The sequence below is a fragment of the Pecten maximus genome, chromosome 1 (assembly GCF_902652985.1).
Source record: "Pecten maximus chromosome 1, xPecMax1.1, whole genome shotgun sequence".
Taxonomy (NCBI): Eukaryota; Metazoa; Mollusca; class Bivalvia; order Pectinida; family Pectinidae; genus Pecten; species Pecten maximus.
The window spans coordinates 23,818,932-23,846,535 of record NC_047015.1 but is presented as its reverse complement, the minus strand read 5'-3'; the positions used below and the strand labels follow the sequence as shown (position 1 = coordinate 23,846,535).

The following is a 27,604-nucleotide window of genomic DNA, read 5'->3' as shown; positions in this document are numbered from 1 at the left end:
ATGGCTTTATTACAGACATATATACCACAATGTGCACGGGGTTTTTTTCCTTTGTTTCCTCTCTCTCTCTCTCTCTCTCTCTCTCTCTCTCTCTCTCTCTCTCTCTCTCTCTCTCTCTCTCTCTCTCTCTCTCTCTCTCTCTCTCTCTGTGTGTGTGTTCTAGTCCGCATCACGAGTAGTCCCCCCTCTCTCTCTCAGTCTCTGCTCTACAAGTTTTTCTAATCCATGTAACTCAAAGAATTTGACTTCAATGAGAAGTTCTTCCAAATCGATATTGTCTGATGGTAGTACTCGAGCTGTGACACCCTGTCCTATATACCTGAGATAATTAAGTATAGATGGAAAATGTTTGCTATCCCTATCAATAAAATAACTTTTGTGATGTTTGTCTTCATTGTAGGGTTTCATAGGCGAGTTCTTCAATACCATTTTTGCTAGTAGTCCCTGCGGATCCTGTTGTAAGGTAGTTACACTAGTTTCAAAGCTTGTGCCTCCAATGTTCAGAATTAACCGTTGTAAATGGAGTTCCATCATATCAGTCAATTTTAAGTTTGTTTTATCTGTGGGTTTACACGTGACTTCCTCTTCATTCCCCGCTGCGGTGCTGTGGTCCTCTCTAGGTGATGTTGCTGCTGTCCTAGAACACTGGGGTTCACCCTCGTCTTCCGCGACCAGTGTGATCCTAATACCAGTTTCGTCCTTTTTGCGGGAAGATGAATCCTCCAAGGACGCTTTGTCCTCGTCGATACCAATGCTAGACCCCTGAGCTATGCTTAAGTCAAGTTCTTCTCGTGATGTAGATGCTGTCGCATGACCGCTGCATTTGCTAGTTTTCTGTAAGAACAATTTAATTATTCTTGAGTATGGATTGAAGTTGGATTATAAGTGAATGGATTTAACTGTTTATGTATGTTGACATGTATCCCTGTATGTTCAGGTATGTCACAAAATAATCGATTTTTCCTTATGTGCGTTTTCTATCCCCACGACGATACTACTTGGAAAGTGTCGACCCGAGAGCATGCCGTCTCCCCCCCCCCCCCCCCCCCCCCCCCCCCCCCCCCCCCCTTTTTCGCTATTACAGAATGTAAAGTCGGCCCATAGCAGGCCGAAAAACATCAGATACCTTCTATTTATTCAAGACTGTGGAGAAAAAAAATATTCTTGACTTATTTGAATTAGAAGTACTACATCTTATATATATTATGTGATTGTATTTGTATTTTTTTGTGTTTTGATAAAGGGGCGGATTGCCTCGAAAATTTAACAAACCTTATTGTTTAAACTGTTTGAATGACTTCTTTGCCCCATATAATCATTACAAGTAATTCGTATCCTCCATACATTTATGTGAGGATCCAGTGTTATCTGGATTATACTGTTCATATTCTATCTTTGTAAAAATTCATTCATTACTACTAGTATATCACAATACACAAAATGTACATCATTTTTGTATATCTCACTACACATGCATATTTTGTTAAAGGAAAAAATAATAAATAGTAAATAACAATAGATATAAGTATGTCTTTTATATCATAACATGCCAACATGCATGAACATTTTGTATATGTACTATACCAATATGGTTATAAGTTACCAAGTATATAATTTAAATATTTTTGAATCAGAAATGTATTTAGACACTGCAGAAAGAATAGCTAAATTTTCAGTTTCATTACAATTTCCACAGCCATTGAGAAAAAAATCTAGTAGTAAGTGGTCATGATGAATGACTTGTTTAGCATTTTGACAGAGAATGATACGTATATAGAGGATATCTAACAGTGTCTTCAGTAATACCAAATATATTTCACGAGTGGGGCTAATATTTTGATAATTTTTCACGAGTGAAAAATATCAAAATATTAGCCACACGAGTCACATAAAAAAATGATGTACATTTTGTGTATTGTGATATACTAGTAGTAATGACTCGTGTGGCTAATATTTTGATATGTTTCACTCGTGCTGCGCACTCGTGAAAATTTATCAAAATATTTGGTATTACTGAAGACACTGTTAGATATTCTGTTTATTACATTTTTTATCAACGAAAACCCTACCCCGTATGCTAACTAGGACTACAGCGATAATTTGTAAACAAAAGAGTAGTTTCCCCTGTCCAGGTGCTGACATATATGTCGGGCTTTCTGATTGGTCAATTATTTTGATATTTTCTAATCATTAATTTGATTGGTCAAATCAGCAAAAGTGATATTTTTAAAAATATGTAGTTTCAATACTAACATTTCAAGAACACATGGGTGAATCGGATAGATAATCTTGGAAGAGATCGAAGTTAAGATTGCTAGCATTATTTCTTAGTTGACAGAGAAGAATGTTCTTCTCTCGATTTTCTAATAGTTTGAAAACATCAGTAGTATTTGAATTTGGGATATGGTGCTGAGGGATTAATTTTTTAAACTGATATATAGAGTGAACATTTTCTAGACTAGAGGCAATGTTATTGAATTCATTAAACGTGGAAGGAAAGAAACTATCAAAACAATTCATTGTTCTGCATAAAGGTGGATCAAATAGTATAACTGATCCAAGTGGATATCCAGATAGGATTGGATCATGGAGATAGGGTTCAACAATATCATTCAAATAATCTGGTGATTCATTATGGAGAATTTTGTACATCAACAGTAGTTTGTGTTGTTTTCTTCTACTTTCTAATGTTACCCATCCTAATTCTTTGTACAAAATATGATACGAGGTCTTTTAAGTTTTTCGGGCAATTATCCAATACCACATTAGCATATTCCAGTATTGGTCTTATATGAGAAATGTAAATAGTAGTTTCATGATCCTTAAAATAGTTAACCTCCTACTTGCTTATTGAAAAATGTCAGTGCATTAATATCCCTATTCACGTTTTTACGCAGTTTTCAAGTCAGGTAGAGTTCTCATATATTTCTGACGTAATATAGCGAAATGTTCACTATTCAAATCTCACCCAAAATGTATTTTTTCTGTTATTTTATGTCTTCTGGACTATGAGCTAGTTGATAACCATCTAGACTTTGTACAAGATGGAGTGTTCACTTACATGCTTATGCTCATACTTTACAACCGAATCATTCATTTTTATTTAAATACTTTGTCATAAAAAAAGGATAAATATTTCAACTGTTTGATATTTTTTGAGACATTTATTTATAAGTTTTGAACTGTTGGTTTTGATACAAACATTTCAATCCCACTTCTGACATCATTTGTGACGTCTCACTTCCATAGTTTTGCATGGGACTGTTACATTTAAGGTGTGCCTTCGAAACAACTTTACCATTTGAACAACTTACAATGAGTTGGGGTAACGTTCTACAATGATAGTACATACCATTCACTCAACTATCATACGCAGACAACGGAGTTAATAAAACCTAATTGTCTTCCACAATAGATATTCTCTTTGACTCCATGATCATTTCTTACCTGTGATTGTACAGTGCAGTTATAAATTACTAGGTTCTATTTTGTTTTGCATTGGACTTATCGATTACACAAATCAATGCGAAGGAACGTCATATTTCAAGGTATTGTGTAAGTAATCAAATAATATTTGTACTGTTTTTCTTACAAAAATTAAGTCTATTGGTAATTCAATTTCAGTTATTTATCCCGACATGATATACTTCGATCTTTATCTCTTAATCTCTCCAGCGAAGGAATCGAAGTAGCCGAAATATATTCGGATTTCAATCTAATTTGGTAGTTGGTCTCACTTCGGGTTGTGGAGTGATTAGAAAACTGAAATTAACTACTATAGAGATTTTTTTTTTAGAAAACTAGATCATTGTTATTTTTATTATTTTTTTTTGTGGTAAAATTAGGACCGCGATAACACCATGTGCCCTTGTGTATACGCGAGTACCGTTTTAGTGTGGATGCTATTGCTGGTATACTCACCTCCTCCGTGCTCGAGGACACAATAGCGGAAACTGGATCGTGATCCAGCACGTCGTGCGGGTCCTTTGTTGTTTCATCTTCTTTCCTTTTGACAAGGTCGATATACCGAACATCTGTAAGATCCAATTCTGAAGAAGTTATAAAATAATCTATAACCTTTCCGCTTCGTCGCTCTGACGGTTTATACTCATACAGGGTAAAATTCTCGAAGACAAGACTTCTGATTAGGGAAATGTTGATATTGAAATCACCACCCAAAAGTATAGCAGCTTCTTTTTCTTTAGATAGCTTCTTCAAATACACTTGCAGATCTCTGAACTGCGTCTTCTTTTCTTCGTTATTAATACGACTATGTACACCATGCCATGACACAACGAGGACTTTGAATGCATCTGTTTTCCAAACTCGTATACAACTACGTGCTAAAGGCGAAAAATCCTCCGATATTTCTCTTTTTCTTTTTAATTCTTCCAAAATTGTCTGTAATTTTGCTGGTTCTTCCAAACACAAACGTTCGGTATCGTATATAATACTAGCTTCCGTGTTGCCAGTGTATGTATAGCGATCAGGTAAAGGAGTGTTTTCCCAAATCTTCCGTCGAATTCCTTTCCATCGGAATTCTTGTATTAGGAGGATGTGTGGATTATTAGCCCAAACAACGTCAGAAATACATTTTCTCCTACTGCGAGCAGAATCATCCCCGGCATACGGACCGCTTACATTCATAGTAATAACAGTTATTTTATTTACAGGGTTTGCATTAGTTGTTTTCAGACTTTTCTCATCAAGCGATGTACTGACGTCGCCTGGTGTGGCCATTGTGATGTATGTGATCAATAGTGTCGTCAACTTTCCATTCACATCTAAACTGGATCAAGTACTTGCCTCTAAAACAAAAATAGGTTAAAAGAATATATAAAACGTTAAATTTGAAGATAATTTTATTGAGTATTAGCGAGTTGGATAATTAACAATATAAAACAGAAATATATGGCGTGTAAAACGTTTGTGGTTTGTATTAATAAAAAGTGTTATTAAAATTCAATTATTCATTAGTTGTATTTTAGAAAATTTGATTTTCCTTACAATCACATGCCGAATACTTATGTTTTTCATTAGCAAAACATTAAAGGTTAATTTCCGCATGATCAAGTGATAGAGGTTTCAGTGCCGGGTATTTGAATCAGCCGAGGTTTGCCGATTTGTACAAGCGGCGGATAAAATGTACATACTAGTCATTTCCGTTTTAATTTCAAACTGACGTAGCCCCACGTGTATAATGGTTTGTCTACATCGAACTTAGTCTCACCCACTGAATAACATAAAATTGTTTTACCTAAACGGTCTAGGTTGTTCTTGTTCAGACAATTACTACGTGGCGAATACGATATCGAAACTATTCTTTTGCACTTTTTATCCATGAATTATTATGACTAAGTATTCAAAACTTTGGTATAAAAAGATGAATTCAAAATTATATGGAGAGTCCCTGATAACGCATATCAAGATTCGTGTCATACATCTATGTACAAGACTGTAGCAACCAAATCAGGTGACTATATATACTCGGACAATAAATGTAAACAAACATCGTATGATACCCTTGTGGTTAAATATACAATAGTAATCAGTTGATTGTTTTATGCTTCTCTTGCTCTGACAAATAATCACATGCTGCAAATGGAGCCGAAATATATATTTTAAATAATTATTATAAGTAAACACTGACATAGACACTTATAGCGACAGAGAAACACCCTACCTCGAGTCCGGTGTAGATATTATCACCTGTGTCAGATACAAGGTACATGTATGTAATCATTCATGTTTAACTTGAACTGGCATATACCTATTGCCTATCTGTTTACGTACGTACATCGAACGTGTATTAAATGGCTTTCCCTTATCATATTTCTTGTTGAAACATGTTTCTTGTTTATATAGAAAATAAATTCGTATTCGCTTCCCAAAAACAAAAGCGATACCAACAGCATTATGTATCATTAAGCAGTAAATGTAAAGCTCGAGAAAGATGTACATAGTAGAAGCTCGCGTAGTTCTGCTAAGAATTTATCTACCCGATATATGATATGGTGTTTTAAGTGGCGGAAAGCTATTAATCTTTTGGTCAGTTAGTACATGTACGCATGTCTCTGATTTTATCGATTTACGACCAGTAAGCAAATGTAGCCCAGGTATGTGTATTTATGTTAGTAACGACTGTGTGTATGTGTGGTGTCCCTGTGTTGTGAACAGGGTATGTGACGTCATCAGTTTAGAATGTATATGTACTGTGTTGTTATGTTCCGTTTCAACATTCCGACCTAGTTGTATGTATGACGTAGGCCTCGTAGACTTTGGACTTGTCCCTCTGCACGAATAAAGCACTCTATATTCCCGCCACTATTCTGACTTATGGGTAAATACTTCCTACCCAAGTCATTTCTGCAATCCGACTCGTAAGAGAAGGATCTGTCACTGCCGCTACTAGTACACCTACAGTTGTATCGACTATTAAAACAGATATACATGTACTATGAACTACCCATACAGGAGCAGTATTGTACATTATATACGTGCGCGAATAATATAATTGATACATATTAATATATTACTATCATATTAATATTATTATATTATAATTAATAAAACAATATACGTCTCTGTATTTATCGGAGGTCCAGAACCTTGGTTGTCGCGAGTTGTCTTTAGTACTATATTATATATATGAATGCGAGAGTAAAAATGTATTGTATTGTGTCGTATTTGTAGGTCTTTTCGAATTATAATAGAGAACGAAAGGCGCATCCTATTGGTTGATGTGGTTTCTACCGAGCTACCGGTGACACACACACAACAGCGTCGTCGTGTGTGAAAAAGCAAAACAATGTCCAACAATTAGACTGACCAAGTGAGAGAGCTTTATAACATGATGGTATTCATATTAGCAGACATTCCTCTTTTTGTTAGAAATTTCATTTTAAAGATTTTTATTATCTACAGTATACCAACTTTACTTGATATCATTTTTACATACTTATCTTTTAAATAACATTTTAAAGACTATATTCTATCTTTATTAGCTATACCGCGGACTTATCGACAAAACGGTCAACGCAAAATAAGTAGTAATAAAATTTACATTCCAATGAATCATGCAGTACATAGTTAATACAAATGTTTTTATATCTTATATAAATGTCCCCGTCTGTGGCCTCGGCGTTATGTCGAGGAACCAGTAAGGCCTACCAAATAAACTACATATTATCAAATATAGTTATGTTATTTGTATTTTAGAAATATGTCTATTGGTAATTATATTTCAGTTAGTAATACTGATCTACGATTGTTTTCTTGCCGGGGTGATTCTTACATCTATATCATTATAAGTGTTGTGCTTATATGTGACGAGCTGATTACTCTAAGCGAGGGTGTTTGTTCGGCTTTGCGTGGCTATAATAGGATTAGTCAACACTTGGTCTAGCTCGTATGAGTACGTACAATGTATGATACGCACCCGTACTTGGGTGACTACGACTACATCTGCCATTGTCGGCATTTTAGATATTGAGTATATGACATTGTATTGTGACAAATGTCGTTGTCAGCATATTAGATTGGACTTGGCCAGTGGGCCCTGTATCACAGGACGAATAGTTCCTCGATATAAATATTATTGCAGTATCTTCAACACGATTTAAAAAAAAATCTTGAATTTTATTTATCTCGTTTCGATCGGCGTCATAGATATCTTAAAGCTCAACAATAACAATTCCAATGTCCTAAAAATAAAAGAGGTTTGAAGAAGGTAAGATGGGTAGGACTTCGCATAACAAATTCTGTTGGTGAACACTGGTACTCACTTCAAGTTTCCCTAAGGTATACTCCCTCACTTTGGGATAATTGATCTGTCATTAATGTTATGCATGATCCGAGAAAAAAACCCACTCCAATTGACGTATTCCTGTATCATGGGTACATGTATACCTATCCGCGAGACCCCAGGACTTATGTTCACTCTTATTTTTCTATTTATTAAACGACTTAGGAGGTTAAACCCCGCCTACTTGAAAACCTACACGTATACTATCCGTCAAACGTTTTTATTCAAACTGGTAATGCACACCGATTGGTAAACCAATCAGTAACGTTTTGCCTGCTGAGTGTCGCCGAGCTGTGTGGACATCGAAATCTTTTGCTAAATAATATGTGGTACATATTGAACAAAAACGACTCAAAGGCTCGTGTGCTATTTAAAATAATGTGTATTCAGTATCAGTGAAACGAAGTACAATATTATAAGCATGGGGGTAATTGGATAAGACATGAACTATAATAAAACAGTGTCAACAACACATACACTAATCACAACGAACAAGCTTAGTCTGCCCGAACAAAGGCAGACGATTTACAAAGAAAAAATAACAAAATTCACGGAAGTATATATAATATTCAAAATAATATATAATGTTCAAAATTAGCCGAATGGTTCGTGTGTGGCGTATTCGACTATGGGTAGGCGCCTAGTGAGTTTTAGTCACAGTAGAATAATATATATATTTCATATATTTTTGTTACAAAATTCAATATATATTCTGAACTTATGATTGGTTGATTTTCTTCATGCACATTGCACGAGCGGAAGTTAGTTCCTTTAGTATCGAATTACAAGTAAAGGAAAATGGAGGCAGAGTACTATTCGGATAGACTAATGAGTCAATAGTTGGACTAATATTAGAAATACATACATGAAAGGAAAAACGAGGACATGTTCATAGCACAAAACATTTTTTCTGACGTTCCTGATTGTGAAAAATCTCGATTCTAAAAACATTAACCGAAGCAATTGATGTTCACGTTCATGTTGGACCAGGCAGGGCCGTCAGAGATGGGTGGTACCTATAATCATTACTATGATTCAGGTATGACTGTTATGATATTATAATACATATAATATTGTTCTGATCACAACGAACTTCTCGTTCAATTCTTAACTGTTTTTCATCTAATCTTAACAACATTTTCATTTGTTTTTTTACTCATTTTTCAATTTTAGGATATTTTTACTATTTTTTTTTATTAAGTAATGAAGTATAAAATAATTAGGTATGTATAATGATACATATTCAAGCAAAACGATTCGTATCTGATTAATATCAGATGAGTATTAATGGCGATGTTTATTCAAGCGATATATGATAAGCTTTTCTGTTGGGACTGCTATTTCAACAGAAAATGAGTCAACGCAATTGGTTCCTATTGAAACTGATGGAAAACCCTCCTGAAGGTAAGTGTGAGTGGCCATTTAACCCTTGGCTGCGAGTTCAATTCTTGGTGAAGACGCGCTATTTTTAATACTTATTTCTATATTTGATATAATTTATGGAATATATCCAATGGTTGCATATTAATAATAGATTATCGAACGAAGTTACATTCTCTATGGATGCACGTCTGCTGTACAGAGGTATCTTGAAAGGAAGGGGAACAATATATATATAATATAATGCATCTTTTTTTAGGACAAGGACTTTTTGGAGCTCAAAAATTGCATCGATAATACCTTGAAAGACACATCTAAAGCGGGTATAGGGATGAAGACACCTTGGCCAAAACAACTTTGAAAATGGACGTGTCTCGGATGATAGCTGCCTTGCGAGTAGGACGTAAGGATTGTATCTGCTGCAGGGGACGCGGTGGCCGAGTGGTTAAGATGTCCCGACACTTTATCACTAGCCCTCCACCTCTGGGTTGCGAGTTCGAAACCTACGTTGGGCACTTGCCAGGTACTGACTGTAGGCCGGTGGTTTTTCTCCGGGTACTCCGGCTTTCCTCCACCTCCAAAACCTGGCGCGTCCTTAAATGACCCTGGACTTTAAACAAAAAAAAAAAAAAAAAAATTGTATCTGCTGCTCCCCATTGCATGATCGTAAGAGGCGACTAAATTTGGAATCTTGTCTTTTCTTTCTGAACAACTTTTTCATCCTAATGTTTCCATTGACAATGCTTCACTGTTGGCCTTCAGATGAACGTTCGCCCCTGTGAGGAAGGCTTTGGGTTCTGTCCCCTGGCCGAGACATACCAGAGTCTTTAAAAATGATAGTTTCTACTCATGCTTAGTGCTCAGCATTTTGGGAGTTGGACTACTGGCTTTCCCGTTGTCAGAATAATGTGTGTATCATCTAAATCGTATCATACGATTCCTGGTTGCTGGGGCTCGGGTTACAGCACTGTTAATTAACTAATCGTTTAGTTTTATATATAAAAAGATGAATACAGCGGAAAATGTTGTTGTTGACATCAATAAATAAACTTGGATCAACGTACAAGAGCATGTTAAAAGTATAGTTTTCGAATAAATTCGCAAAACACTCATTTCTTATATCAGTATAATTTGAACAAGAGTAAAACATGTTCAGTGGTTTCATGCGCCTATTAAATGAACACTGAGGACTATCGAAAAGGTTATGCCAAATAAATGGGCATTTAAGGAGCTACAGTTCATCTTCAATCTAGCATGATGTATCTGATCCAAACGCTTCCCATAATTATAATAAGGGGGTTATGAGAAAATGTTGAAAGGAGTTTTTCAAGTTACTTACGGAAGGATTATTTTTAATTTCTGAGGGAGAGTAAATTGATCAATAGAGGAAGGGGAACAAGTTTGTTTTACATAATACGTTGCTTAGATTATCTGCAACACGTGTTATATTGGTGGGTGTCGTTTCTGCGCCGTGGAAGTAAAATTGAAAGGTATGGGGTAGTAAGGCCAAAAATCATTTTATGATGACTTGTAAGTTAGGTACCCCTTGTTATAATTCTTACAGCTTCGAGTTGAATATTCTCAAGGGTTTGGTTTGGTTTGGGGTTTTTTGTTTAATGTCCTATTAACAGCTAAGGTCATTTAAGGACGGCCTCCCGTGCGTGCGACATGCATGTGTGTGGTGGGTGCGTATGTGTGTTTTGGGAGGCTGCAGTATGTTCGTGTTAAGTCTTCTTGTGATAGGGCGGAACTTTTGCCGATTTATAGTGCTACCTCACTTAACTATACTGTCGGATACACCCAGCAGCACACCCCACCCCGTCACATTATACTGACAACGGGCGAAGCAGTCGTCCCACTCCAAATATGCTGAGCGCTAAGCAGGAGTAGCACTACCATTTGTAAAGACTCTGGTATGTCTCAGCCCGGGGACATGACCCATAGCCTTCCTCACAGCGGCGAACGCTCAAGTAAAGGCCAAAAGTGAGGCATTGTCAAGGGAGACATTGGGAAGAAGAAAGTTCAAAAAGAAGAGAAACGATAAGATCCCAAATTTAGACGCCTCTTACGGTCATGCAATTGGGGCAGCAGGTACAATTTTTACGGCCTACCTGCTGACCAGGCATGTTTTTTTTTTCTTAAACTGTTATTCATCAAATCTGCACACTGAGGAGTATCTGCAATAGTAAAAAATGAAGTGTCGTCAGCAAATACCTTTATTTTAGCACTGATACCGTCAAATATCATTAATAAAAATCGAAAAGAGCAAAGGACCTAACATTGACCCCTGGGGAACACCAGCACGAACTACCCTCCACTCAAGAGGTTGTATTATTTTTTTACAACTCTTTGCTTCCGATAAATTAAATAACTTTAAACCAAGATAATAAACTCCTCCGATATCTAATTTGCGTAATTTAAAAAAGCAGTCCTGTATGCCATACTTTTTCGAAGGCTTTGCTGATATCACAGAAAATCATCCTTATTTCCTTACTTTTATCTAATGCCGAATAGATGTCGTTACTAATGGCAAGTAGCTGATTATTGTAGAGTCGCCAGCCCTGAATCCAGATTGGGAAGGTGATAATAGAGAATGATCAATAATTAAGTTATCGATATGTACATACACATCTTTCCATAACCTTATCTAGAATAGCAACTAACTATATATGTTGATAGTTGTTGAGAAGTAAAGGGTTGTCTTTCTTGAACACTGGGGCATCATTAGCTAATATCCAGTTACAAGGAAAAGACGAAGTGGTTAAAGACTTATTAAATATAGTTTGAAGGGATAGCACAAAATAACTGCTGCTTCTTTAAAGAGTCATGGCTTTAAAAGAGCAGGTCCAACTGCCTTAGATCAGTCAAGATTACATAAAACGGAGATAATGTCATTTCCTTCAATATATATTCGAGTAAGCATGGGTTCATTATTGTTAGTGGATGGAAGTTCCGCATTATAATCATCGACAGTAGAGTTGAGGCAGAAAAATGCATTAAACGCATGTGGGTCATTCTACCATTACGGTATATTTCGTGTCCGTGAAAACAATTAAGTATACCAGCGTTAATAAAAACTTGTAGAGACCACGGAAAACAGATTGATAATGTAAGAAGCATGAAATGTATGGGTGATTAACAAATAATAACGAATAGCAAGTTGAAAAATAATAAAAGACTAAAATATTGTGATAAATGTTGAAATTCCACGTGTCACAAGGTCGACGTATAGAAAATTAAACATCCATAAAATTAAAACTTCATCAAATATTGTCAATTTTTTTGAGTCGCAAAATGTCTTAAGTAAATATGTGTACTATTCACTACTTGGGTAAATCTTGACGGTTTGAGTTTCTTGAAAAAGTGTCGATTTCTGTTCAAATTTTGGTGTCACAAGTTTTTGTCATTACCGAAACGATATTGCTTTAATGCCGCATACGAAGGGAGGTAACTCTTATATGCGACGTACACTTCAGCCAAAACGAAGGTCGAGTTATCTTTTCAATGTCAACCAAGCGAGCACATGGCGGCGGAAGTTCCCAGCGAGGATTGTGATTGTAAGTATTTCAAATCCAAGTCGTAGGTTTTCTCTTTGTCATTACCGAACGTTACCATTTTTACAACTGTGAAGGGACATTAGTGTAATAATTCCCTGGTAGTAAGATATTGTGGTGCAAGTTTATTTTATGTGTTCAAATTTCCCACCTCACGAACTTTTTATCGCTTATATCACAAGAAATAAACAAAAAAGTCATTACCGAAACTTGTCATTACCGGAACGCCGTTAGCGTTGCGGTAATGACGATATCGTTACGGTAATGATTTATTTGTACGGAAATACGCATGTGAAAACCTTTGTTTTAAATAAGAAGTGTATAAATGAATATTTAGATAATTTCCTGTATCTTTAAATTGTTTTTAAATACAACACAAACATACATGTGACGTATCCAAATTTCATGACCAGCACGAAACCGCTAGAAATTGACATACAATGAAATAAATCACAGTTGTTTTCCCGAAATAAAGGCTTTTTAAACGAGTAATTTTATTTGGTGTATACCACGAAATTCCTTTATTGGGTGTATGCAAAGAATGGTATTAATTATGTGTCAAAGACAAGTTAATTAAATTCCATATAACAGATTTATGAGTGTAAGAAATTGGTTATGATAGAACTTCTATTTTGGAGAATTTAAAACTACCAAATTTATTCTTTGCAAAACTACATGTAAGACGAATTTCGATTCTGTTGGTATAACAATCCTATGAAATAATTTGTGACGTCACTATACATTGTCTCACACACATAACTAAATACGTTATCCATGAAATGGTCATATATGGTTGAATATACCAATGTCCTCCCTTGAACTTAAAGACTTAAGTTTTGAAATAAATGTAAGTTTAAAATAAATTCTGTTCTTATTACTTATCAATCAATTGATATTCAAAATGATAAAGCGATATTTTCATATTTAATTTCAGATAATTTACGCAGGAAAATTGATAAGCATTAAACTGTCTTTTTTGGTGTCTATGGTCGATATAGATGCTAGAGCTTTGCAAACAAACGTGTACTATTGTGCAGTTTAATCCTTATAAAACCCTCAATCAGATTGGCTTGAATTTTCTGCAGATACATGGACTTGCTGTTTCGCCTTATTATGTATTGCACCGATTTCCTTCTTTAGCTCGAACGTTTGCTCAATTAAAAACTCTTTGCTGGTGTTTACCAACTCGTTCAAAATATAAGTTATTGTCTCCAAAACGTCATTAAACACGACCTCATTTCACCTTGAAAGTCTGTGACGGCACATGAAAGCATGTTATTTTGTCTGTCAAACATCTTTATTATCATCTTATTATCATCCAGCTTATCACAAGGAGACTTAACACCAACAAAACGCAGCCTTCCAAAACACACATACGCACTGGTATAGTCTTATCCTCAATTGGTGTCCTCCTGGCCACAGTAGCGGAAACTGGATCGTGATCCAGCACGTTGTACGGGTCAAGTGCTGTTTCTGGGTCTCTCATTTCGGCAAGGTCGATATGCTTTACATCTGTAAGATCCAATTCTGAAGAAGTCATAAAATAATCTATGACCTTTCCTCCTCGTCGCGCTGATGGTGTATACTCATGCAAGATAAAATCATCGGAGGGACGAATTTCGATTTGGGAAATGTCGAAATTGAAATCACCACCCAAAAGAATAGCAGCACCTTCTTTTGCAGACAGCTCCGCCAAATACACTTTTAGGTTTTCGAACTGCTCCTGCTTTTCTTCGTCCGTACATTTATATACACCGTGCCATGACACAATGAGGATTTTGAATGCATCTGAAGAGTTTTGTTCTTTTGGCTCCAAAACTCTGATACAGGCACGTGCGAAAGGCGAAAAGTCATTTGATACTTTTCCCGTTCTTTTTAGATTATCCAAAGGTGCCTGTAAGTCTCTTTGTTTTAATGTTTTAAGAACATGATTGGTATCATTTAAAACACTGGTATCATATAAAACACTAGCTTGCTCGTTGCCAGTGTATGCATATTGATCAGGTAAAGGGGTGGCTTCCCAAGTCTTCCCTCGAATCCTTTTCCATTGAAATTCTTGTATCAGGAGGATGTGTGGCTTGTTAGCCAAAACAACGTCAGCAAAATATTTCCTCCTACTGCTAGCAGAACCCTTCCCGGCATTCGGACCGTTTACATTCATAGAAATAATTTGCATGGGAAAGGTTTTGTCCTTTTTGTTGCCTGTTGTAGCCATGGTGGTGCGTCTATACAAATAGTATCGTTAACTATCCATTCATATCTAAACTGGATCAGTGGCTTGTCTGTTAAAATAAAATAGAAGTGAAGGACATGAAAATCATTGATTTTGAAGATGTAATTATACATGTACAGTACAGCGTATAAAAACGGGAAGTATAAGACAATGATCATTAGCAATATCCGATAGACATCCCCGCTTATGTATTGTTTGATATGTATTGTGTGATATGTATTGTATGATATATATTGTGTCATGATAAGGACGATGTAAATGAAACTAAAATATGGAATTGAAATAATGGATATTGAAACAAAACAGTCCTACTGTTTGAGCTATGATACAACTTCAGCGAATCACATGAACACATTTTATTAACTTTCCGCTGGTTTCATATATATGCATACGTATACAGCTTTGAACTCGTACGGGCAGCATTAGGAAAACATTATCATATTCCGGGTCACCATATCTACGTGTCACATGTAGATACTAGATGCAGAGTACCGGATTCTGCCGATGTTTGCCGAATGGCGCTGTCAGCTCATACTTGTGTAATGGTTTTAAATTATACATAAAGCACAGGTATATCTACATGTTTGAGAACATGTGGCTATTTATCATGTCTAAATCTATAGCTGTCGCTACTTTACGAGTTTGTGTTGTACTCTACTCCTTCAAGAAATTTAGTCCACCACTTCCACCCCCGCCCCCTCCTAACCTTCTACCCCTTCTCGTTCCAATGTTTTCTCTCCTATTCAACTACATTATTGTTATCATTTTACTTATTGATATTACTATTATTACTGTTTTACTATTATAACGACAGTATTATCTTTTCTCTGCTGATTTTACAACCTACGGGCCTGGAGTCATGTTGAGCCATGTACATACAAGATGTACGTCTGTGGCTCTCCATGACATCCTTTGTTTGTCATGCCTGTCACAAAAGAGAAGACAGATTAATAAAAGTACATAAGTACTTCTTTCTGAATTCTGTTATTCTCTGTTGATGGATTGTCTTATCATCATTTTGAACAAATAAATACTCTTTAAACCACCATCGAACGTATATTCACCCGCAGAGTAACATCGTATTAGATTCTTCTACCCAAATGCTCTAGGTTTTTCGTATGACATATCGCAAATGAACTGAAAATAGGGAAGTTAAAACTATATTACAATTTGTATTCATGAGTTAGTATGATTATCTTCGATATAAGTGAATCGCCTACCTCGAATCCCGTGAAGATATCACCTGTGTCAGCTGTGGGTATAGGAGTATTACTCAGTAATGGTGTATTACATAAATATAAAAGTCCGACCAGAATGACCTGTCGTGTTGAACTTTGATTAGTATATTGATTACAGTCGAGTCTATAGTCATTTAGGGGAAATAGGTGCTTTGTATATCTATATGTATATATGTTAGTTGTTTATAATGTAACAAACCTTATCAGCTGCATCATATGTATTTATACTGGTCTAGATTTAGCGACAGTTGATCACATTGTTACTTTTATATGTGTAAACCATGCATCGAAAATAAACGATACAATCCCCGTGTTGTCAATATAAAATTGTAGCAAAAACGAATGGTCAAAAACAGCACCCTTAATTCTCGTCTTTTCGTTAATTTTCGTGTTTTCGGGGCGAAAAGACGAGAATGAAGGTTTGTTAAACTTTGTGTTTTAGGTGCGAAAAGACGAGAATGAAGGTTTGTTAAATTTTGTGTTTTAGGTGCGAAAAGACGAGATTTTTAAACCCGAAAAGACGAGAATTAAGGTCGCTAATCCGCGTGCATAAATTTTGTCTTTTCGCGTATGACTTGTCGTCTTTTCGGGGCGAAAAGACGAAAGAACGAGAATTTAGATATTTCATTTTTGTCTTTTCGGGGCGAAAAGATGAAATAACGAAATGGCACAAATCAGCCACCGCAATATAGAATACATTACATCTACTGAATGGTAATGTTTCATTTCAATATTTCACATCCATTATTCATTTATAGCATGTTAATATTTTTTAAATGTTGTAATATTGACTATGTCTTCTCAATAAAATTCTTAGATAAATAAAAAAAGAACCCTTACGTAAACTATTGGCAACAAGCATTTAGTTTTTCACATAGTTCTATGTACTCTTTTGATAGTCCGCATCCCGACACGCAAAAATAGTACATTCGGTTTGGTTTGGTTTATTTTGTTCAACGTCCTATTAGCAGCTAAGGTCATTTAAGGACGATATCCCGTGCGTGCGACATGCATGCGTGTGGTGAGTGCGTATGTGAGTTATGGGAGGCTGCGGTATGTTCGTGTTAAGTCTCCTTGTGATAGGCCGGAACGTTTAACAAAACAAACCAAACCAAACTACCATTTTTAAAGACTCTGATATGTCTCGGCCAGGGGACAGAACCCAAAGCCTTCCTCACAGGGGCGAACGCTTAACTGAAGGCAAAAAGTGAGGCAGTGTCAATTCAAACTTTCTTCATTTCGTGATAGTAATGATAGTTACCGTAAATTAATCCCGAAGCCGCTCGGCCATTGTGTAGCTCTTTGCCCTAAAAAAAGTACATGTTTCATTTGACACAAAAGTTTAGACATACTTGTATTAGGCTAAATAGAGACATAAATGTTGAGTCTCTGCATGGTTAGATGTTTTATTTGAAACGGAAACTGTCAAATATTAGTGTAATGAATGGTCTGTTTAACATATTGAAAACATAGTCAACATAACTTGTTGCATATATGATTTAGCGCTAGCGTACTGTAAAAATAGGTGATATATGTTGGTACAATTAGGTCAAAAATAAACACTGCTTTTAAATTGTCCAGTCATACTATCTACCAAATTTATCTGATACCTGCAAAATTATCCATCTCTAATTGGGACACCCGTTTTCACATCACTCAGCATGACCGCGCGGTCGATCCTTTCAACTTGCCTATTTAGCGTGAGAGCGCTGGTTTAAAGGTAGTACATTGATTGGCAATAATTATGAGATGTCCAGTCGAAATTAATTAATAAATAATCAAAATGCTTAGGAATCACTAAAGTTGAAATTCGCGGATGATGTCTTGGTTTGCTGTACAACCCGGGAACAGATATCACATGTTTTTTTATACATTGTTAGGGCCTTAATTTGCAATCAGCTGTCTCGTGCGAGGTGCATTGTTTTGGTAAAAACATTAATTGACGGTAAAATATATGGCATATATTGATGTTTCATTTTGTCACAGACGTACTAAATGATCTCGCATATAATCTGAAAACCTAAACGCCTCTGTTGATCAAAGTCTTGGCATTTTTACTGGGCCGGTCGTCGCAAGATTTCAATGGAGTTTGCTGAAAAAATACAACTTACTTTACGTTCTTCATTTGACAAGTTTGAACTCTCCGTAATAGTGTTAACCAGAGTTTGAACTCATACTAGCTAGAAAACTATTATTTTTATTAAAAAAATATTTGTTCGTAAATATGGAAAAGACACTAGGCCACTTGCATCAATTCTAGTTCAATTTGCGGAGAAATCTAACAATTTGTATTGGATATATATGTGTGTCTTTTTGGATTTTCCATTCTGCATCAAGATGTAATGATTTTAAATGAAGATTTCTGGAAGAGTACAAACATAAAAGAAAAGCAAGTGTTTTTGTGTGACCGTGTATTTTCTTCAATGCATATTAAATTATGTCAATATTAAAATATAATATTAAAACAGAGTCGTAGGTATCATCATTTTGTATATTCCATTTGTACATATATACCATGACGTAAAATGATGACCGAGCAAAAATGACGTCGCAAAAGATCACGTCGAAAAAAACATTTTTCTGTTTTATGCAAATGAGTGGGTGTATTTGAAAGTCCAATAAAACAAAACCCTTCATCGAAATGACATAAAATTTCGGATTGAATAAGTTGAAGTATCATTGATTAATATGCTACACTTTTATGAAAATTTACAAAAGGGCCGTTTTTTTTGCCCTTTGTGGCTCTACTCCTTCGGCAGGGAATTTAGCGGATTTAGCTGATTCAAGTAGCAATATGAGATTTACGAGGCAGCGAGCGGAAAAGACAAGAAAGATGATAAAGTAAGGTCTATGACTTTCTTCCACGTGGTCGGCTCGGACTCTCTAGAATTATATAACACTTTTTCGTGGGCAAATGTGGATGATAAACTCAAATCGTCGCTTATGAAAAGTTACATTTTCTTCACTCGTAATCAAAGAGATGAAGAGAAATTTGATGCGTACGTGACCAATCTGATATACAAATCTTCCATGTGTGAATTCGACACGCTACGTGAATGGCTCATTCGTGACCGCATCGTGTGTGATGTTAGGAATGATACTGTTCGGTCAAGACTTCGAAAAGAGAAAGACTTAACGTTACAAAAACGCATATATATTTGTAGAGCATTGAAAGCTAGCGAGGTACAGTTAAAAGAACTGTCCGATGAGAAAGCTGTTCACGCCATGAAATCATCAAAACACGGCGCGAGACAGATAAGTAACCATGACAAACCAACGAAGAAATCCTTTCAACCAAAAGTACAACCAAACGCGTCACAAAAACTGTTTACTTTGAGATCATGTAAATGCTTTGGGAAATCGCACAAGCGTGGCCAAAAACATTGTGCAGCCTATTGAGCTACATACGGGAAATATAACCATCTCCACCGTTAAACACATATGTTTACACGACAAAGTACACACACTGAAGTATGACTGTTCAAGTGAACACTCGAACTCAAACACGTTCTTCAAAGGTACAGTGCAGAATGAAGTAAAACCATTGTCATCGAACAATGAGTCGGAATGGTTTGTTAATGCAGATCAAAACAAAGAAAAGGTTTATTTCAAAGACTCTGTGTGTAAAAGCCGGAATTAGCAGAATCCATAAAACCAAGGCAAATCTTTTGTCGTACACAGATCATCGCATTAAAACTGTCGGCAAAGCTGATGTCGCCATATGTCTACATGGAAAATATCACGTCATTTCAGTGCATGTTGTAGATAATGACACTATTCCAGTGTTATGTCCACAAAGAAGTGTTGACTTTGGCTTAATTAAGCGTGTGTGCACGACGAAGAGAATACCTACACTTACTGAAATCAAAGACGAACACAATGCTTTATTCAAAGCTACCGGCTTTTTACCAGAACACAAAATTGAAATTGATGAATCGGTATTACCGGGAGTACAGACGCCGCGACGCATTCCTCATTTACTCCGTGTCGAGGTTAAAGCAGAGCTTAAGAAAATGGAGGATATGAACATTTTAACATTTCTGGCCTGTATCCTGTGACATATACTATGGTTACATCTGTTACCTAACGTCTGCCCTTTAAACTGTTTTCGACAAAATGAGGTTCGTTAGTCTCTTGTTTTGTAGGAACTCTTCACTTTACCGTCAAAAACGTTTGTGCACAGGCTCAGATTTTCTGTGGTATGTTCCCACCTGTATAAATGCGTAGTGGATGTTGGTTGCCTGTTCGAAACGGTGCATAGTGTTGTCCTTTTTGGGAAACATCGTGCCAGAGTAATGATTTCCTGCCAGGGATTATCAAAAGGCGCCAAATAGTGACAATTTCTTGGGTTATTGAATTGCCTATCTTTTGTTGCGATTGTCCTAAACGGATTGATCATTCTCGAGGTCTTAAGGTAGTCCTTGCAAAAATTCCATTTTTGGTCAGGCGGTCTGTTGATTACGTCATACAACGGTTGTCATCGTTTCCACAACCATATAGTCCTATCTGGATTGGGTTGATTATAAAAAAACTATCCTGTAACAGAGTCGTCACGAAATATGTCTTGCCACATGATGTCGGTCCCGACAATCATCGTAAATAGATACTCAAACCGGAACTGTTCTGATTCTTCAGGTCCTTTGCTCATTGTCATATGTGGCTGCTGAGTAAATTGCGTTACTCCCGCTGCTATCATCGATCCCGGCTCTCTCGGTTTTTTCGGTTCTTCTGGTCTCCTCGTTCACCTGAATGTTGCTTCTTGATATGCCTTTGAATGTCTTCAGACACTATGGACATGAAAATGTACATCTTCACTCCGTTAGAATCAGAATAGAAAGGACGCGACTTATACATTCATCATCAGTGTTTGAACATATGAGGCAGAATAATTTGACTACAATATGTAAAACAGTAACCGAGGTGACTAGGCTTTGTATGCACTGAGAGTCATTACTACCTGTCAATAGATGGCTTCTGAGCTATATGAAATTGCGCTTTTGCATGCGCGCACGTGCTATATGTATTTCATTCATACGCAGAAAGCCTCGTCACCTCAGGGACTGCAGGTTTCCTCACCGTTCGATTGTCTGTCAGTCTGCCGGTCCGTCCACTCAGTTTCCCGAAGATTGTATGTAACTTAGTTTTGAGTAGCTACAGATCAATTTCGACTTTTGTTCCGCATGACTAATTTTTGCAAGGGTTATTGCGCTTTCCTTGATCCATTACCTAAACTAAGGGACTGCCCTGCAGGTAGGGCGTAAGAATTGTACCTGCTGCCCCCTTTGCATGATCGTAAGAGGCGACTAAATTTGGGATCTTATCTTTTCTCTTTCTTAACAGCCTTCTTCTTCCTAATGTCTCCCTTGACAATGACTCACTTTTGGCCTTTAGTTGAGCGTTCGCCCCTGTGAGGAAGGCTTTGGGTTCTGTCCCCTGGCTGAGACATACCAGAGTCTTTAAAAATGGTAGTTGCTATTCCTGCTTAGCGCTCAGCATATTAAGAGTGGGACGACTGGTTAGCCCGTTGTCAGTATAATGTGACCGGGTGGGGTGTGCTGCTGGATTTTGTTTAGAGAGTCAGATAATGATTAAAACGTTATCAAGTAATATATGAAATAATAAGTTAAACTCATCTTATTTCAGTTAAGTTATCAGTTTGCCATCATATTTCCAAGGCGTCGTTATGGTGTGATTATTATTGTAAAAGCAAATTATCCAATGTGCAGTGATTTTTGTTGTTTTTGAATGCATTATGGTGTTGGTTATATTAGATTTGTAGTGAAGGACTGTTCTACCCAACTTTTCAGTCAAACGCGAGTCTGAACATAAATAATAAATCTTATGATGGCTGTAAATTGATCTTGTGATGGTTACATTAGATTTGTAGTGAAGGACTATTCTACCCAACTTTTCAGTCAAACGCGAGTCTGAACATAAATAATAAATCTTATGATGGCTGTAAAGTGATTTTGCTAAGCTGACTTTTGTGGATATCATACTCTTGACCTGATTTCTCTGCTAATGACGTCATCAGGGCATACTTGATTCCCTCGTTATCAGTGAAAATATGTTGTTCTCATTGACATGTTTGTTATCTGTAATGATTGTACTGAAAGTTACTGACGTACCGACACGTGCTGTTTGTGACAGTGTCTTATATTTGAAATATAATTATATGTACATACACTAGGTATGGTTTAATATTACATACACTAGGTACGGTATTATAATACATACACTAGGTATTATATAATACATTAACTAGGTATTATATAATACATACACTAGGTATTATATGTTCATACACTAGGTATGGTATTATAATACGTACACTAGGTCTGGTATTATAATACATACACTAGGTATGGTTTTATATTACATACACTAGGTATGGTATTATAATACATACACTAGGTATTATATAATACATTAACTAGGTATTATATAATACATACACTAGGTATTATATGTTCATACACTAGGTATGGTATTATAATACGTACACTAGGTATGGTATTATAATACATACACTAGGTATGGTATTATAATACGTACATTAGGTATGGTATTTTAATACGTACACTAGGTATGGTATTATATGTACATACACTAGGTATGGTATTATAATATATACACTAGGTATGGTATTATATGTACATACACTAGGTACGTATGGTATGATACAACACTAGGTATGGTATATGGACATACACTAGATATGGTATTATAATACATAAACTAGGTATGGTATTGTATTACATACACTAGGTATGGTATTATATGTACATACACAACTAAGGTTTGGTAATGTATGTACATACATTAGGTGTGGTAATATATGTACATACACCACTACTAAGGTTTAGTAATGTAGGTACATACACAAGGTATGGTAATATATGTACATACACTAGGTGATATATGTGAATACACTAGTTATTATATGTACATACACTAGGTAATATATGTACATACACCTGGTATGGTATTATATGTACATAAAATAGGTATTATTTGTACATACACTATATATGGTAATACATGTACATACACTAGATATTATAAGTACATAACATTCCATTATTATTGTTTAAATTCATCACAGTTTGTTGGATGATTCCTGTACTTTTTTTCAAAATATACTTGTTGATCCGTTTCTTCTACTTTCGTTGAACAATTACAGAAACACACTATATGCCACTTTTATATCTTTATCTAAAAACAACCAAACAACAGAAAAGGAATACTTGATTTGCTTGCTTATCTTTTGAAATGTAGTTACAAGAACAATAGAGAAAAGCGACATATCAAAACTTTAATCCAACTCCAAATAAGTAAAATTATTATTTTTTTTGGTTTGTAAACTCGGATTAGTCAGGAGTGCATTTCGTGTCCATTTATAAATTTTGATATTGACTTGGAGCGCGTGAAAAATATATATTGACTTAGGGTGCTTGCAAGTCTAGGCGTCTCATTCGAACGCGCCTTCGCTTCCACATCCGTTTCATCATGGCGGCCTTTGCAGACGATAAGCGATTTCTAACGTAGTCGGAAACAGAAATCCAAAAATTAACTGACGATTCTGTTGATGTGAATACTAGTAGAGCTACCAAGACAGCCGTAAACGTTTTTCGTCAATATTTAAAGGACAAAGATATCCCAACACACTTTGAAACATTTTCAAATCAACGACTTGACCAAGTGCTGTCAAACTTTGGAGGTAAAACAACAGAGAACACAAAGGGCCTGTTCGTTTATTCGGACAAATCGGTTTGTCAGTTTTTAAATGCAATATTTCAAACATATATCTTGACGGACCTGCAAATGTAAATACAGGCCTTGGGAGTCTTTGTCAAGGCTCGACTGAAAACAATATAAACTCATCAGGTCGTCTTTATTTCATAAAAGAACACCGGTCCAACCGGTCCGTCCGTTTGGACCGCAAAAACGAAAACGGCCAAGGAGACTGATGTCTGAAACAATCAGAAAAAGGATTAAAGGTAATGCAAGTGCCACCAGTGTTCCAATGACCGCGAAAGTAGGTTAGGATATAAGTAGTTCAGATCTTGTACCTATCACTGATTCTCAAACAAATGCATTGCTTGAAGATATTTTGACAGATGATTATGATGATTTTGATACATTTCTGGCAAATATCACGTTCGATCATTCCAATCCTCAAACCAATGATTAGACACAGACAGAGCACAAAATGCAAAATCTTGTACAAAATACCATGCAGATGTTCGGTTCACTGTGCAATTTACCTGTGGCAATCGTGTCCCATTGTCAAAATGTCAACATCAATACTAAAATATCATATTCAGATTGTTACCTATATTGTTAAATTGTGTTGGAAAAAAAAACTGTTGTAATAAAATAAATGTTAAAGAAGAAACAAAATGTATTTGTGATATTTTAAATTTTAATTTATCAATCTATCAAAAATAATAAAACAATTACAGCCTTTAGCTTCGGTTGATACCAGGATTTATCGACCCAAGAAAAGATAATATTGACCGAGGACGTAGTCCGAGGTTAATGTTATATTTTCTTAGGTCGATAAATCCAAATATCGACTTCACGCTATGATTGTATAATATGACGGATACAAAATATAGAATTACATGGAGACCGTTGAAAAATTATCAGAATAAGTTCTTGTGCTGAGGAAGGGTACGCCTCGTCAAAATTTAAGTCCGACATAGAATCATTCTCTACATGATCATGATATCGATCATTTTCCCACAGTCTTCATCAATTCGCATCTCTTGAAAGCTTGTGATGTTATTTGTGATTGTGTGTGTTTTTAAGTGGTCATGTGGTTATGTACATGTACCAAATAATTCCCCTTATTCAGTTTTCCAAATGGCGACTATTTATGTGAACTTAAGGGAAAGCAGTTGTTACAAGTACAGACTGAGAATTCTTCACTCTCTTGTATTCCAATCAGAACCAGATTTTCCAAGAGTGATGACTTTGTAAAACAGTGACGTAGAGTGAAAATATGAAACGCATGTAAAGAAAGCGGCCATATTTCTGCGTTTTAAAACAGGATGTCTGGTTTTATCGACATGACCCTTGATATATTTTATAGATCAATTGGGCACTTCCAAAGCTCAAGTCTAGCCAAATGAGGAACTAGAGTGTAAAACAAACACGGTCATTCTTATCAGGCTTCACAGATCAACGAGTGCTTTCGTGTATCAGACCAGTGAATGTCATACTGTCGATTGTCACACCTACAAACAAAACATGTCATTAGTTCTTTGGCTGATGCTGGCCATTTCGGAGCTGGTACCTGGACATAACTGCCAGAGTAGGGTCATCGCCCGACCATGTTGTGTTCCGTCTCACTTCCGGTGTGTGATGGACGTAACTGGAGGATACACGGATCCTGTCTCTGGAAAAACTTCATTTGTAGATGTGGGTAAAATCATAAATCTGAATGAAAATTAACGTATACAAATTGAAAGTGAGATTTAGTAAAATTCGACATACTAAAAAAAAAATCAATATTTATTAATTTCATTAAAAAAGATAAATAAATAAATAAGTAATTTTGTTTGAGAATGAAGTGATTAACGTAAAATCGAACATTTATATGCAACTGCTTTGTGGCGTGGCCACCTCTTTTTAAGAGCAAAGTCCGTCTTTACAACGATTACGAGTTGAACGTTACTAGAACCGATACTGACGTCACACTTCCAAGCGGTGTAACTTTTGTTCACTCGGAGCTAACGTACTACAACCAGGTAAGTGATATTTTTGTATAGTAAATATAAACTAACATTAATGGTGAAGAAACCACTGCAATTTTCAGAACAAACGGTGTTGACGGGAAAGCTTAACCTGGCAGATGAAAGGGTGATATAATAAGATGTCACCTCTGGTAGTTTCGGTATGTGTTCTGTCGTCTCCTGGCCTTCCCTTTTTGTGTGACCCTTTCAGATTTATATAATCATAACCTTACAGGTAACAGGGAATTCGTGGTATTGCTAAAATTCGTTGAAATAGATGTTGACTCGAAATAGACGGTCCGAAATTACCTCACAATGTCTAAAACTGCCATTCAAATGACTTTCAGCATATCTCCTATAAAATAGACGGAAGGCAGTGTCGAACTGATCGTATCACCGCTCTTATGCAGGACAAGTGTATCCCAGGTAATAACCACAAATCTTTCACTGGATAACTTGTAAACAATGCTTTTACATGTATGTCGCCAAACATCTATTCTTTGTTAAAGTAAACAAAAAATATCTTTCTTGTTCAAAATTGTTTTCTGCTATACACTATAAAACCATTAGTTTGTTGTTTTCATCTAAAATCATGTTGTTTATTGTTCTACACTAAGAGTGTGTTATCAGCTGTTATATACACAAACTGTTAGTGTACATGTCCATAAAAATAGAAATAAAAATTTTCATATTTCATAATATACCTGATCACTTTTTTCCGGGGATAACAGATGACGCCACTCTGTTAGGGACGAATCGTATAGGACAATCTGGTCACAAGAGCATCACCGTTGACACGTGGCATTACGTCACATCCAATAATATCACGATTCTGCGCGCTGTGACAGTGGATCAATGTTGGCCCGTCTACCAAACAGAGCAGAGTGTTTACAATGGAGGTTGGTAAAGCGATTTCCTGATATTTGAAGTAAATTAGGTAACTTTTGTAAAATTGTATGTCAGATAAATGATCCTCGTTCTTTTTTCAAACAGTATTCATATTTTTTTTACAGGCTTCTCAGAAATGGCTTATATGATTAACAACATCGAGCTGGGTGAACACCCTGATTTAATCGTAACACCGAACACTTGTTCAAAGACTTGAAGACATCGGGACCTAATTTGCGGGATCGAGATCACGTGATAATATGTCTTTGCTGATCAGTTGCTCATTTTTTCACGTGTATTCGTTATCAAATAAATCCTTCTCACGTTTGCTCTCGTTGCGTTGCATGCATGTAAATCAAAACAGTTTTCACTCAAATGTTATACACCCACTTTTTGAACTTACTTGATAGCTCGCATTATACGCATACATTACCTCATGGAAAAGTTCATGAACTAAGGGGTTACGTAATATGTAGATATAGCGAGAGAAAATGCATGTAACTTCCCCTCCCCCCCCCCCCCCCCTTTCCTGGAATCGCCATGGACACAATGGGGACGACAGAAGAAACACAAAATAGGTAAAACGAAATGTGAAAATGTGGATGGGGAGATGAAGTGTGATAAATATATATTAAATTACTACTGTGTTAATATATAATAACAACAGTTCAACCGCATGGCATATGATAATAGGCCTGAAAAGCATAGTCAATTGTTATACACAACAATAGACTTTAGGCATGTCAGTTGATAATAGGTCAGAAAAG

The 27,604-nt window shown here is 36.1% G+C and overlaps 2 protein-coding genes across 2 annotated transcripts; one reads left to right on the top strand and one right to left on the bottom strand.

The window, feature by feature from the left end:
• Nucleotides 1-79: 79 nt before the first annotated feature.
• Nucleotides 80-5,788, bottom strand: LOC117328400. Its single transcript, XM_033885932.1, has 3 exons — nt 5,684-5,788; nt 3,922-4,808; nt 80-834 (listed from the first exon to the last, which is right to left on the bottom strand). Exons 2-3 carry the CDS (start codon nt 4,738-4,740, stop codon nt 160-162), a joined length of 1,494 nt encoding a protein of 497 aa, XP_033741823.1. The 5' UTR covers nt 4,741-4,808; nt 5,684-5,788; the 3' UTR covers nt 80-159.
• A 17,252-nt stretch (nt 5,789-23,040) lies between these two features.
• LOC117328389 lies at nt 23,041-27,164 on the top strand. Its single transcript, XM_033885921.1, has 5 exons — nt 23,041-25,635; nt 25,851-25,964; nt 26,297-26,375; nt 26,681-26,848; nt 26,963-27,164. Exons 1-5 carry the CDS (start codon nt 25,465-25,467, stop codon nt 27,052-27,054), a joined length of 624 nt encoding a protein of 207 aa, XP_033741812.1. The 5' UTR covers nt 23,041-25,464; the 3' UTR covers nt 27,055-27,164.
• The last annotated feature ends 440 nt before the right edge of the window (nt 27,165-27,604 follow it).

Bases quoted from the DNA above. Each gene is read 5' to 3' on its own strand.
- LOC117328400 (XM_033885932.1), bottom strand. From the start codon at position 4,740: ATGGCCACACCAGGCGACGTCAGTACATCGCTTGATGAGAAAAGTCTG. The intron at 835-3,921 runs GTGAGTATACCA...TTGTTCTTACAG, and splicing joins TGTCCTCGAGCACGGAGGAG to AAAACTAGCAAATGCAGCGG.
- LOC117328389 (XM_033885921.1), top strand. From the start codon at position 25,465: ATGTCATTAGTTCTTTGGCTGATGCTGGCCATTTCGGAGCTGGTACCT. The intron at 25,636-25,850 runs GTGGGTAAAATC...CCTCTTTTTAAG, and splicing joins GAAAAACTTCATTTGTAGAT to AGCAAAGTCCGTCTTTACAA. The intron at 25,965-26,296 runs GTAAGTGATATT...AATGACTTTCAG, and splicing joins AGCTAACGTACTACAACCAG to CATATCTCCTATAAAATAGA.